The sequence below is a fragment of the Dipodomys merriami genome, unplaced genomic scaffold (assembly GCF_024711535.1).
Source record: "Dipodomys merriami isolate MVZ:Mamm:240054 unplaced genomic scaffold, mDipMer1.0.p SCAF_1, whole genome shotgun sequence".
In the NCBI taxonomy this organism is placed as follows: Eukaryota; Metazoa; Chordata; class Mammalia; order Rodentia; family Heteromyidae; genus Dipodomys; species Dipodomys merriami.
In genome coordinates, this window is record NW_027202270.1 from 45,564,554 (window position 1) to 45,579,705 (window position 15,152).

The following is a 15,152-nucleotide window of genomic DNA, read 5'->3' on the forward strand; positions in this document are numbered from 1 at the left end:
GTTTTAGGAACCCATCAAGCCAATGGTTTATTATGTATATCAATAGATGGAAAGTTGTAAGAAATTTAATGCTTGAAATTTTTAAATTTTAAACTTTATTGAGGAATATCTTTATCTCTTAAAAGACAAGAAACATCTAACGCATTTATAAGATTATTTCTTTGTTGCTTTGTATGTCCCTCCCCCACAGTGTAACCTCCGCTTTCACTTTATTTGATGTCAGTCTAACATGTGGAGGAGATGGGGACAAACAAGTCGTTTAAGGATTCAGGTGGACCTGTTGCAACAAGGAGAATTACAAAATGTCATGTCAAAGCAAGCTTTACAATGTCGGGGGGGGGGGGGTATGATTGGGTGGGGGGGAGGGGGGAGGCTGGGAAGGGAGGTGAAGGGTAAACAAAGGAGGAGGCTGCAATGCTTGGTAAGAAATGTATGCATTATCCTGCCAATGTAATTGTAACCCCTCTGTACAGTATGTTCTCAAACAAAATAAAATAAAATTTAAATTAAAAAAAAAAAGACAAGAAACATTATAAAACAGATAATGGGCAAAATGAGACAAAGTAAGAACACTTATGAAGTTCCAAAGACTATTCAAAATAGGGGTACACTGGAAAGATCTGGTAATATAAATGAATTCCACCCTTCCCCAAAGTAAAATTTTCTGTCTCAGGTTAGTATCCACAAAGCTAAATTCAATTTGTAATAATCTTTAAAACTGCATATTATATGCAAGTAAACATACCCATGCCCTCATAAATCTTGTTTTAAACAATTACCTTAAAAGCACAGACAGTGGGGCTGGGAAGGTGGCTCAGTGGTAGAGTGCTTGCCTCGCATGCATGAGGCCCTGGGTTCAATTCCTCAGCACCAAATAAACAGAAAAGGCCAGAAGTAGCACTTGTGGCTCAAGTGATAGAGTGCTAGCCTTGAGCTGAAGAGCTCAGGAATAGCACCTAGGCCCAGAGTTCAAGACCCACAACTGAAAAAAAAAAAAAAAAAAGAAAAGAAAAAAAAGAAAGGAAAAAAAGCACGTATTAACAAAAGTACTTCCAACATACCCTAACTTTGCAATGTGATAAAAGTCCCCACATTGGCTGTGCACAGGCCTCAAGTTCAGCAGCAAAAGCAGCATAGTAGGTCTGAGACTCAAATTCCACATGTTCATTTAGTTCTCGCTTGTTTAAGTTCATACCTTGCAAAAATGAAAATACATATATATTGATTTTGTCAAGTGAAATCAATTATTCAAATTAAAATCAAACATTTCTAATTACCCAATATATATTAAGCACACAAACATAAATGACATAATACATATACAAATAATTTAAAATTGTTAGTTCTTTTTGTGTTTTTGCTTTGTTTTTTTGGTGGTACTAGAGTTTGAACTCAGGAACTTACATGTGCTAGGAAGACACTCTACCATTTGAGCCACATCCCCAGCACTTTTTGCTTTTTCAGTTGGGGTCTTCGCAGGTTTTTGTCCTGGGCTGGCCTAGACCACAATGCTCTCATACCTACCTCCCACACTGCTGGGAATACAGGCTTGAACAACCATGTTCAACCCTAAAATTGTTAGTAAGCTAGGTTTTCTTAGAAATAATTTGTGAAGCTGGGAGCTGGTGGCTCACGCCTGTAATCCTAGCTACTCAGTAGGCTGAGATCTGAGGATCATAGTTCAAAGCCAGCCAAGGCAGGAAAGTCCGTGAGCCTCTTATCTCCAATAAACCACCAGAAGACTGGAAGTGGCACTGTGGCTCAAGTGGTAGAGGGCTAGAATTTGTGAATGTCTCTTATAGAACAAAATTGAATGTCTTGCCACGTGCTGGTCGCTAGTACCTGTAATCCTAGCTTTTCAGGAGTCTGAGATCTGAAGATCAAGGTTAAAAGCCAGCGCAGGCAGGAAAGTCTCTGAAACCCCTACTACCAAATAACCACCTAAAAACTGGAAACAAATCTGTGGCTCAAAGTGGTAGAATGCTAGTCTTGAGCAAAAAAGCTCAGAGACAGTACCCAGGCCTGAATGCAAGCCCACAACCAACAACAACAAAAAAAAAAAAAAGCTGGGCACCGGTGGCTCACGCCTGTAATCCTAGCTACTCAGGAGGCTGAGATCTGAGGATCACGGTTTAAAGCCAGCCCAGGCAGGAAAGTCCATGAGACTCTTATCTCCAATAAAGCACTAGAAAACCAGAAGTGGAGCTGTGGCCCAAACAGTAGCGCGCTCGCCTTGAACTGAAGAGCTGAGGGACAGCACCCAGGCCCAGAGTTCAAGTCCCGCAGCCAAAAAAAAGGAGGGGGAGACCTTAAGTTAAGAAAGTAATCATTTAATTTGTGATATCTGAAATTCATGAGCATGTTTTAAGTCTTTTTTAGAGAACAGACATTATACATTTCTAGACAAATGATAAATGGCTTGTCATGATAGAAGGAAGTTACACTTACTTCCTTTTCAGTAACGTGCTTTTCCTAGCTCCTATATTTTTATAAACAACACCAAAGTGTTATGAAGTAACAATTAAAATCTGAATGTTGTGCTATTATTTTTAGTTTTTAGTGGTTTAACATTATGCATTTTATAAACCAAATCATTTTTAAGGTTAAATCCTTACCTTGAAAGAAAGATACGAAGTTCATCCATGTTACTAATAAACCATGATCCTCCAAAAATCTCTTAGCCACACTTTGATGAGAAAGAATATTAATAAAATCACTAACGAGAGGCCAGTAAGTGTTATTCTTCAGTAACGCTTCTCCACAGTTCACCACCACATGTAAACTATTTTCTTCATCTACAAAGGTCACACACAGCCCAAAAACAAATAAACAACTTTTAAAAACCAACTTTACCAATGAAACAGACTCTTACTTTATACATTCAGAACACCTAAATTGTAACTCTAGCCAACCATTTAAAACCTTTATGGCTCTAGACATATTATTTAGACTCATATTATTTAGAATCAGTTTCCTCATCTTCAAAACAATTTTTTAAAAATGTTAGGCATCACAGCTAAAGAAATAGCAACAAACTAGAAAGACAGCAAACTGGGAAAAAATATTTACCAGCAATTTATCAGACAAGGGCCTAATATCCATTATATAGAGGGAACTCAAGAAACTAACCCCTCCCAAACCTAACAAACCAATCATGAAATGGGCAAGGGAGCTGAGGAGAGACTTCTCAAAAGAAGAGATAAAAATGGCAAAGAAACACATGAGGAAATGTTCATCATCCCTGGCTGTAAAGGAAATGCAAATAAAAGCAACACTGAGATACCACCTAATCCCAGTCACATTGGCCCACATCCTAAATTCATCCAATTGCTGGCAGGGATGCAGAGAAAGAGGAACCCTACTGCATTGCTGGTAGGAATGGACACTAATACAACCACTTTGGAAAGCGTCTGGAGGTACCTCAGAAAGCTAAATATAGACCTTCCCAACCATGCCACTCCTAGGCATCTACCCTGAGCAACAGGAACCAGGATACAAAGACACATGCACCTCCATGTTCATTGCAGCACTGATCACAATATCTTTATATGGAAACAACCCAGATACCCCACTACAGATGAGTGGATCCAAAAGTTGTGGTACCTATACACAATGGAATATTATGCAGCCCTTAGAAAGGACAAAATAATGGCATTTTCAGGGAAATGGATGGAACTACAGCAAACCATTTTGTGCAAGGTAAGCCAAAAGCAAAGAGACAAATAGCACATGGTCTCCCTGATATGTGGATGCTAAAGCCAAAATGCAAGGAGATATGACAAAGTAAACAGGACTCAAGAAACAAAGGACTTCCACTCATTTTGTTGTATCATTGCTAAATGACCCCATGTTCTTGACCACATATATGGTGTAAGTATGCACACATCTGAGGGAAGCTAGGAGGAGGACACAGAATCAGAGGGAAACAGGAAAACATACAACATAGGGGCCTATCAGCTGCACTGGACATTGAGGAAAATGAACTAAGCAACTCAAAGGCAGCAATGGGAGGGAGGGAATGAGAGGGAATGAGGAAACAGCTTACACTAAGCAAAAGGAAAGAAATGTAAATATCACCTGATGTGGAAGAAATAGTTGTATTGTCAAAGCTCATAGAAGTCACAAATTTTCTTGACTATGATAATGGCAATTTCCCTTGTGAAGGTTAAAATATGTTTGTGACTATAACTAAGTATCACTATTTGACAATACTGTGAAATATGTGAAATTTATGTAATCACCTAATCTCAATAGAAAAGTATTTTTTTTAAATGCTAGGCATCTGTGGTTCATACCTATACTCCTAGCTACTCAGGAGGCTGAAATCTGAGGATCACAGCTTGAACCCAGTTTGGGAAGAAAAGTCAAGATTGTATCTCCAATTAACCAACAAAAAATAAAGCTGGAGGTGGGATTCAAATTGTAGAGCATGAGTCAAAAAGCTAAGCAAGAGGCTAAGGCACTGAGCTCAAACCCCAATACTGGGGAGTAAAAGGGAAGACACATTATCGAGATGTTGATATAAAACACAAAAATACTTTGTCGAGGCTGAGAATATGGCTTAGTGGTAGAGGGCTTGCCTAACATACATGAAACCTGGGGTTCGATTCCTCAGAACCACACACACAGAAAGAGCTGGAAGTGCTGCTGTGGCTCAAGTAGTAGAGTGCTAGCCTTAAGCAAAAGAAGTTCAGGGACAGTGCCCAGGCCTTGAGTTCAAGCCCCAGGACTGGCAAAAAATAAAATAAAATAAATAAATAATATATATATATATATATATATATATATATATATATATATATATGAGAATGAAAATGAAAAGAATGGATATAATTGTGTTTGAAGTTAAACTAAGTTTAAGGCACATAAGATTCATTTTTATACTATTCTCTAATCAATACTTTCAAATAGCCACTTAGCTGTCAAATTCATTGAAAAAGGCCTCTACTACATTTCTTTACTTTCTACACTCTAAATATGTATATTTATCCATAAAATTAACTTAACCGACTCAAGTTTAACAATATATAAGAACAGAATCCATTGGCATTATTTATGCCATTTTTCAATACTTCTCCATGGATGGAAGAGGTTAACTACATAACTGAATAAAGGTGAGAAGCCTTTCTCAAATTACTTATACCTTAGATCTGAAAAGCACTCTACTCCACAACAACTACTGCCACTGTAAACTGGTGATACACTGACATTGATGTGACAGTCCTGAGGGATGTTGAAATTGATAAAAATAAAAACTGGGAATACTGTCCTATTTAAATAGAATCCATATGATGAATAAGCAAAATGCAGTTACTCAAAATCATTGTTTTTCTACAACTACTTAAAATATCACTGAAAAACACCTTTAAATCTTTAAAGAAAAAAAAAGAAGAAGACAATTCAGACTCCTATTTGTACCCAAAGTGGTACTTTCCTTACTACAGATATAAAGCAATGATTCAGTGTTAAATGAATTCCACTCATCACCAAATATTTATTGTCCTTTTGCTTTTGGTATGTTTTTCAGATAGGTGTTCTGGCTTTTGGGGGGAGGAAGCCATAGAGGATGTTAAGTCAGCCTCAGACAATAATCCTATTTCTGCCTCCTGGGTAACTTAGCCCAACTCCTACAGAGAACAAGTTTAATAAAATGATAGCATAGACTAAGGTTGATTAAATGAGGTCAGGTATTCTACTCATCCTAAAAATAAAGTGGTGAAATAAACCAAGATTCATATTTTCTCTCCTCTTTTACCCTCTGATTTCCCACACACCTATTACTTTGCTAACATTAGAAGTGAAGGCTTTCACCTGTGCCCAGCTAGTTCACAAATTTTCAACCAAAAACTTTAACCATTATTTTGTAACTGTTCTGAAAGATGATGAGATTAGTGAGTAGGTAGAATTCAAAATGTATGTCAGAAGAGCCAAGGTTGTATTCATTATATTATAAAAACTTAAAGTTCTTATTTTTTGTCTATATTTGAACATTCATAAAAATCATAAACGATAAAAAAAAAAAACCCTTCTATGTACTTCAAAATTCAAATAAGCTGGGTGCTGGTGGCACAATCTGAGGATCGTGGTTCAAAGCCAACCCGGACAGGAAAGTCTATGAGACTTTTACCTCCAAAAAAAAAAAAAGTGAAGGCTTTGGGAAGGAAGTGATTAAATAGAGATGAAGAATCCTAGTGGCCTGGGGTACAGGTTAAGTGGCTGAGTTCTTATGGGCCTGGCTTCAATATCCAATAGCACAAAAAAAAAATGTTAAAGTAAAATAAAATATTGCCTAATAATTTATGAAAATGTTACAGGCTATTTTTGAAATGTTTTTAAATTTTAAAAAGAGATCTTGGGCTGGGAAGGCATGAGGCCCTGGGTTCAGTTCCTCAGTACAACATAAGCAGAAAAGGCCGGAAGTGGCACTGTGGCTCAAGTGGTAGAGTACTAGCCTTCAGCTGAAGAGATGAGGGACAGCGCCCAGGCCCAGAGTTCAGGCCCTACAATGGACAAAAAAAAAAAGAGTTCAGGCCCTACAATCAACCCAAAAAAGAGAGAACTTGTGGGGCTAGGAATGTGGCTTAGTGGTAGAGTGCTTGCCTAGCATGCATGAAGCCCTGTGTTCAACTCCTCAGTACCACATAAACAGAAAACGCCAGAAGTGGCTCTATGGCTCAAGTGATAGAGTGCTAGCTTTGAGCAAAAGAGGCTTAGGGACAGTGCCCAGGCCCTGAGTTCATACTTCAGGACTGGGGCAGAGGTGGGGGGAGCCTTAAATACATCAACAAGATTATGGTAACAAATTTCTGTATCTCTGTCTCTCTGTCTTGACTCCCCGCGGGAGGCTCATTCTAATAATGCAAATAAACATAATGCTTTTACAAAGCAGTTAAATAAAGTGAAGAAAGAAAGTGAATATATGTTATGAAATGATATGCCATTGCTGTAACAGGGAAAATAATATGAGACACTTTGAAGGATACTAAAAATAGTTTTATACTAGAAATAATGCAATTTTTTTAACAATATATCTCACAGGTAGCCACATGAGTCATGGACAACTTTTATAGAGATACTGAGAATTGAACGCAGGGCTTTACACTTATTAAGTATTCTATCACTTGAGCCATGTCCCCAGTCCTTTTGCTTTTAGTATGTTTTTCAGATAGAATCTCTGACATTTCGGGGGAGGAAGGGGTCAGGGAGATACTGGGTCAGCGTCAGACAGTAATCCTATCTCTGCCTCCTGGGTAGTTTAGCCCAACTCCTATAGAGAAGAAGTTTAATAAAATGATAGCATAGACTAAGATTGATTAACTGAGGTGTGTTAATAAATGATTGAAAGATATAACAACTTTCCCAGGAAAGGTAACTCTTTAAAAAAAAAGCCAGTTGCTGCTGGCTCATGCCTACAATCCTAGCTACTCAGGAGACTGAGATCTGAGGAATGAATGGGGTTCAAAGCCAGCCAGGGCAGGAAAGTCCGTGAGACTCCTATCTTAAATTAACCACCTGAAAACCAGAAGTGGTGCTGTGGCTCAAGTGGTAGGGTGCTCAACTTGAGCTGAAGAGCTCAAGGGCAATGCCCAGGCCCAGAGTTCAAGCCCCATGACCAAAAAAAAAAGGAGGGGAATGAGCCACACATCTTTTTTGCCAAAGATGCTTCCTCAAGCACCAAAGGCTAATCAAATAAAAGCACACCTAAATTACTTAGTGAAGAAAACAGACTGTAGATTCTTTTAAAAGAGCAGATGTTCAGCCAGGCACTGGTGGCTCACGCCTATAATTCTAGCTACTCAAGAGGCTGAGAGGGGCTGGGAAGGTGGCTCCGTGGTAGAGTACTTGCCTTGCATGCTCGAGGCCCTGAGTTCGATTCCTCAGCACCACATAAGAAAAAAGCCGCAAGTGGCGCTATGGCTCAAGTGGTAGAGCGCTAGCCTTGAGCTGAAGAGCTGAGGGACAGCGCCCAGGCCCAGAGTTCAGGCCCCATGACCGGACCCCCCCCCAAAAAAAGGCTAAGATATGAGGGTCACAGTTCAAAGCTAGCCTGGGCAGAAAAGTCCCTGAAAGACTCTATCTCCATGCTCAAAGTTGGGGTCTGGAAGGTCGCTTTAGTGGTAGAGTGCTTGCTTAACATGCATGATGCCCTGGCACTGTGGCTCAAGAGGTAAAGTTCGAGCCCCACAACTAACCAAAAAAAAAAAAAAAAAAGAGCCAAGTGTGATGCTCTGAGTTAAAATCCCACTACTGGCAAAAGTAAATAAAATAGAGCCAATAATATCCACTTTACAAAATCAAAGATAGTTAAATAAGATAAAAAAAATATTAAGTACTGAGAAAAGAGTCTTGGCATATAAAGAATGTGCAAAAGACAGAAGCCATCATAAACATAAGGCAATATGCAGTGTACTTAGCAAGTATCAGTTTAGTGTCATATCTTAATACTGATTAGAAACATGAGAAAATGGGAACTAATATACACAAAAAAGCAACAGTGGAACGAGGCAAGTAGCTTAAGTTACTGTTAAGGTTTGCATTTTAGCTCTAGGTGTCAGTAAATGAAGACAGCACTCTCACCATGTACCTGGCTGTGTCACAGTAAATAAATAAATAAATAAATATTATATATATATATATATATATATATATATATATATATATATATATATCAATTACTTAAGGGACAAGAAATCCTTGACTATCACTTACTATTTGTATAATCTAAGCAAAAGGTCTTTCTGAAATCTCAATGTTTTTATCTCAAAGAGCATAATGCAAGTGCAGAAACTTGGGGCTGGGAAAGTTGCTCAGTGGTAGAGTGCTTGCCTTGCATCCACAAGGTCCTGGGTTCGATTCCTCAGCACCACATAAGCAGAAAAAGCCAGAAGTGGTGCCATGGCTCAAGTGGTAGAGCACTAGCCTTGAGCTGAAAAGCTGAGGGACAGTGCCCTAGGCCCAGAGTTCAGGCCCCACAACTGATCCAAAAAAAAAAAAAAAAAAAAAGGTGCAGAAACTTAACTGAGAACATATAAATAGTATGAAACACAGTGTCTGGTACATAGCAAATATTCAAATAATATAAATTAAAAGAATGTAAAGCAAAAGACCACATAGAAATAGCAACAAAAGACTACAGAAATATTATGTTAAGTACTCTCAACCATACATGGGCACAAAAGATTTAAATGGGTTCCACTAAAAGAGATTTATTCCTATATGTAAGTAATGAAAAGTAAAAGCTTATAAGAAATATTCAGGACTAGCTGAGCACCAGTGGCCCACTCTTGTATCCTAATTGCTTAGGAGGATGAGATCTGAGGGTCACAGTTCAAAACCAGTGCAGGTAGTTAAGTCCGTGAGACTCTTATCTCCAATTAACCTCTAAAAAGCCAGGAGTAAAGCAGTGGTTCAAGTGGTAGAGTGCTAGCCTTAAGCAGAAAAGCTCAGGGAGAGTACCTAGGCCCAAAGTTCAAGCCCAGGAATGGCACCAAAAGAAAAAGAAAGAAAAAACATGTAACAAATTATGAGTTTAAAAAAATTCCTAACAGGGGCTGGAAGGTGGCTCAGTGGTAGAGTGCATGCCTTGCATGCATGAGGCCCTGGGTTTGATTCCTCAGCACCACATAAGCAGAAAAGCCAGAAGTAGAGCTTGGCTCAAGTGGTATAGCACAAGCCTTGAGCTGAAGAGCTGAGGGACAGTGCCCAGGCCCAGAGTTGTGGCCAAAAATAATTCCTAACAAAGAAATGCGTAATAAGATAAACTATATGATATTAATACTTGCATTTATTAAAAATAAATATTACTATGTATTTTAATGTATACACTGGTATCCATAAATATACTCATATAACAAAAATACAGAAAACACAGCAAAATAATAAATAAAAATAAAAACAAAAATTGCTGTTTGTGAATAACAAAATATAAATGACCAGCCACTGGTAACTTACACCTATAACTCTAGATACTCAGAAGACTAAATCTGAGAAACTAAATTCAAAGCTAACTCAGGCAGGAAAGTCCCTAACACTCTTAACTCCAATTAACCAACAAAAAGTGGTCTGGATGTCATAACCCTAGCTCCTCAGGAGGTTAAGATCTGAGAATCATGATTCAAAGCCAGCCTGGAAAAGAAAATTTGTAAAATTCTTAGTTTCAATTAACCACCAAAAAGACGGAAGTGGAAATGTGGCTCAAGTAGTACAATACCAACCTTATGCACAAAAGCTCATCCTGGGCTCTTAGTTCAAGCATTCGAAAACACACACACACACCCTGGGCTCTTAGTTCAAGCATTCGAAAACACACACACACACACACACACACATACACGGGCTCTTAGTTCAAGCATTCGAAAACACACACATACACACACACACACGAAGCCATCTTGGAGTTGTGGCTCAAGTGTTAGAATTCTACAGCAAAACTAAAAACACAAAAAACTAAGGGATAGTTCAACTCCAGTGGGCTCTTAGTTCACACATTTGAACACACACACACACACACACACACACACACACACACACAAAGCCATCTTGGAGTTGTGGCTCAAGTGTTAGAATTCTATAGCAAAACTAAAAACACAAAAAACTAAGGGATAGTTCAACTCCAGTACGTGCACAAAAAGAAAAGAACTATTAGTGATTTGGTTTTCTTTAAACTTCTTATAAATTATCCTAAAAATCTTTTCAATATATGCATTATTTTGACAAAATTTTTAGTTATTTTTAAGCATATATTTATAGGACTAATTAATACATTGAATAAAGGCAAGAGAAATAATGAAACTCTTGAGTTTACCTTGCAGTTCACTTTTAATAAGGCAACTTTCCATCATGTATAACAGCACAGTGACCATAATATCCAGTAGCTGACATTCTTCTGTTACCTGTCTGGCTAGCTCTTCATTGCTGAACAACTGAACACTAATATGTACAATTCTGTTAGACATTGTATCTGACTCATGACTTTTCTTCAGTGTTTTCATAATGAAAGCATAATGCTGAACAAATGTTTTTGTAAAAGCAACCTGTAAGATTTTTAAATAAAAAGAAAAGAAATCAGTTTAACTTTGAATTTTAAGATATTTTTCAATATGTGATATGTACTACTATGAGCTTATGACAGTATCCAAGATGACTGAAAAACTAATTCAATAATGACAGAAGTCTTAAGTCATATCTCACCTATTTTAAACATTACCAAACACCTAATGGTTAAAAAACGTTAATAAGGACTTTAAATTATTTAAGTTTTAAAGCAGTTACAAAAACAATGACTTAAACATAAGAAAGAAAGAAAGAAAGAAAGAAAGAAAGAAAGAAAGAAAGAAAAAAAGAAAGAAAGAAAGAAAAAGAAAGAAAGAAAGAAAAAGAAAGAAAGAAAGAAAGAAAAAGAAAGAAAGAAAGAAAGAAAGAAAGAAAGAAAGAAAGAAAGAAAGAAAGAGAAAGAAAGAAAGAAAGAAAGAAAGAAAGAAAGAAAGAAAGAAAGAAAGAGAGAGAAAGAAAAAGAGAGAGGGGAGAGAGGGGGAGAGAGGGGGAGAGAGAGGGGGGGAGGGAGGGAGGAGGAGAGGGAGGGAGGGAGGGAGGGAAGGAGGGAAGGAGGAAGGAAGGAAGGAAGGAAGGAAGGAAGGAAGGAAGGAAGGAAGGAAGGAAGGAAGGAAGGAAGGAAGGAAGGAAGGAAGACCAACACCTATAATCCTAGCAACTCACAAGGTTGAGATCTAAGGACCACCATTCAAACCCAGCCCAAGGAGCAAAGTCCTTAAGACTTTTATCACCAATTAACCATCAAAAAGCCAGAAGTGGAGCTGTAGCTCAAGTAAGAGAGCACTAGTTTTGAGTATAAAAACTCAGTAATTTTGCTCACAATTTTATCTAATGCCAAAATAAGTATCTTTCTTAATTACAAAATCTAAAATATCAATTACAAATCATCATAGATGATTGATTTAATATTTCTAAATAAGTGAGTCATTGTAATTACTACCAAGAAATAATATCTAGTTGATCTGAAACACTAATAGTCTCTAGTACAATTATATTTACTTTATTTCCTTTTTATGTAACATGTGTTTTCGCCGTTATAATTTTAACAGGTATAAAGACACACAATGGTACAATTAGTATCTGTCTTAACCTATACCCTAAGAACTAAAACATGCTCTGTTCTTCTCATACACTGAGGTGTGTCACTTTGCCATAAATAACCATGTTTTTTAAAGGTGAGTTCATACCCTCTGAGAGTATAAACTTCACCTACCTACAACTGTACTTGATTCAATAACTATTCTCTCATTGCTATGGCCAGTATCTACTAACCTCTTATTTTCCCCATACTAAGTCCAAATTCGGTTGCCCAACAAAACTTTATCATAGCACTTTATAACTCTCAAAAGGATTTAAATAATTTCCAATTGTCTTGTTTTTCAATTGCTTTTCCCCCATTATTTCCTTTAGACTATTGTCCCTGGGATTTTGCTGACTGCTGCTTCATAAAGCTTTGTTCTGCAATTTATGTGAAGCCTCTGTGTTATCAAGAGAAGAAAATAATGCTTTCTCATAGTTTTTTGTTTGTTTTTTGGGTCCGGTCGTGGGGCCTGAACTCTGGGTCTTGGGCACTGTACCTCAGCTTTTCTCTACCACTTAAGCCACAGCACCACTTCCAGCTTTTTTTTTCTTTTTGCTTATGTGGTGCTGAGGAATCAAACCCAGGGCCTCATGCATGCAAGGCAAGTGCTCTACCACTGAGTCACCTTCCCAGCCCTCTCTCATAGTGTTGTATCAGTTCTTATCCATAATATATAGTCTCAGAAATTTTTATTTTTTCTCCAAATATTTGTTTATTAAGATTAAGTGATTACATAAATTTCTCAGTACTGGGGCATAGTTATACTTAGCTAAAGTCACAAATACCTTTTAACCTTCACAATGATAATCATCATTATCTTAATCTACAAAGCTTATGAATTCTATGAACTATTTCTACTAACTTAGTAGATATGTACATTTCTTTCTTTTTGCTTAGGGTCAGCTATTCCCTCTTTCTCTTCATTCCCGCCCTCCCATCACCACAATTGAGTTGCTTAGTTCACTTTCATCAATGTCCAGTGCAGCTGATGGGCTCCTCTGCCAATACTTTTTCATCCATCAGAAATAAATTTTTAGAGAAATATTCAATAATAAGCCAAAGTAAAGTTTAGACAAAAATATAGATACCTTATATTCTTTTTTATGGGTCCGGTCATGGGCCTGAACTCTGGGCCTGGGCACTGTCCCTCAGCTCTTCAGCTCAAGGCTAGCGCTCTACCACTTGAGCCAAAGTGCCACTTCTGGCTTTTTTTTTTTTTCTGCTTATATGGTGCTGAGGAATTGAACCCAGGGCCTCATGCATGCAAAATGCTCTACCACTGAGCCACCTTCCCAGCCCATAGATACCTTATATTCTTGATCTGGAAGCATGTTAAGTAAGAATGTTACCATCTTCTGGGGAAATTCATACTTAACTGTCCAAAACAACAGTTCTTCAAGAAAACTTTTATGTTTCAAAATATCCATTATGGATTGATCTGCACATGAAAGAGACAATTATCACTTAATGATTTAAGTTACTCGTCACATCAAACCATACTATAATTACCAAGCAAACACCTAAAAGTATCTAAAACTAAAGAATAATCTTTAAGTAATGCAATGGTAATACAAACAGGCTACAGTTCTACAATTTGCACAGTATATAACAAAATACCTAACTCTTGTATTTTAATGTAGTTATTTAAAAGTACTACTTACCCTGAAATATAAGGCACTTACAGAAAATTTCTAAGATTCAAAATATAGGTTCAACATTCAAAGATCCAAACATAACCCAAAAAACTTTTTGACTACAAAACCAGTAAATTCTATACAAATATTCCAAAATCAGAAACGGGTCTCGAATACCTCTGGCAAGAGATAATCAACCTGTAATTATCTTACACAGTTTTAAGTACTTAATATACTCATAAAACTAATGCTATTAGGAGCTGGGAAGGTGGCTCAGTGGTAGAGCACTTGCCTTGCATCCATGAGGCCCTGGGTTCAATTCCTCAGCACCACATAAGCAAAAAGTAAAAAAGCTGGAAGTAGCGCTGTGGCTCAAGTGGTAGAGTGCTAGCCTTGAGCTGAAGAGCTGAGGGACAGCACCCAGGCCCAGAGTTCAGGCCCCATGACCGGACCCAAAAAAAATTAAAAAAAAAAAAATCCTAATGCTATTAATCTTAAAACCCAGGTCTCTGCTAACCTGCATTGCCAAAAAACCTGCATTATTATTAATCAACATATATGAGAGGAAAGAAACATTAACCTTAAGACAATAGAGCAATCAAAATATACCAAAAAGGCTGTTGCTTCTTTTAAAATGAGAATAGCTGTTTTTACATAGAGTTTAATCTTTTTACTTTCAGGAAGGAAAAAAGCAATGTCTTGTCTTTTTTTTTTGAAATACATACATTTTTATTAAAATACAAGACATGAATTTGAATGTATAATCAGATACAAAGAAGTGGGGGGAGTTTTTTGGTGCATATTTTCCAACTAGGTAAAGAACTATATAAGGTGAAGCTCTGTAGTGTTGGGGATATATTTGAGTTTGTGCTTTTCATTATCTTTCTTTTATAGGTAGTATCAGTCTCCCAAGCATTTAAGGCCTATTTTGGGGGTAATATTGTGAAATTGTGATAAGAAGTGCTTCAATTAGCTATGTGTATGTATACTTTTATATAAACTGTCTTAAATCAAACTATAAGAAGAGATTTTTGAAGAGTAACTATGCTGTGCAAATGCATGATTAAGGCAAAGATTTAGACAGCAAATTCTAAGCTCTGTTATCTCACTAGCTCAAAAATCTTGGCCTATCATTTAGGTCTGTAGAGTAGGTGTTATTTAGCATGACACCCGGCCTTTTTGCCTTTCATTACACATTTTCTTTTCAAACTGTTGACCCAAATCTTATAAAAACTATATCTCAGCTGGGCACTGGTGGCTCACACCTGTAATCCTAGCTACTCAGGAAGCTGAGATCTGAGGATCGCAGTTCAAAGCCCAGGCAGAAAAGTTCCTATAAAACCCTTCTCTCTAATTAACCACTCAAAAACCAGAAGTGACAATGT

At 37.4% G+C, this 15,152-nt stretch overlaps 1 protein-coding gene across 2 annotated transcripts in view; it reads right to left on the minus strand.

Annotated features, from left to right (window-relative positions):
* Ubr3 (ubiquitin protein ligase E3 component n-recognin 3) overlaps window positions 1-15,152 on the minus strand; it is a 193,049-nt gene that overhangs the window by 131,358 nt on the left and 46,539 nt on the right. For both annotated transcript variants that reach the window (XM_070021309.1, XM_070021318.1), the window contains exons 7-10: window positions 13,441-13,571; window positions 10,805-11,033; window positions 2,616-2,795; window positions 1,062-1,195 (exon numbers count right to left, since the gene is read on the minus strand). In XM_070021309.1, coding sequence (XP_069877410.1) covers window positions 1,062-1,195; window positions 2,616-2,795; window positions 10,805-11,033; window positions 13,441-13,571 — 674 coding nt within the window. The remainder of the gene's footprint in view (window positions 1-1,061; window positions 1,196-2,615; window positions 2,796-10,804; window positions 11,034-13,440; window positions 13,572-15,152) is intronic.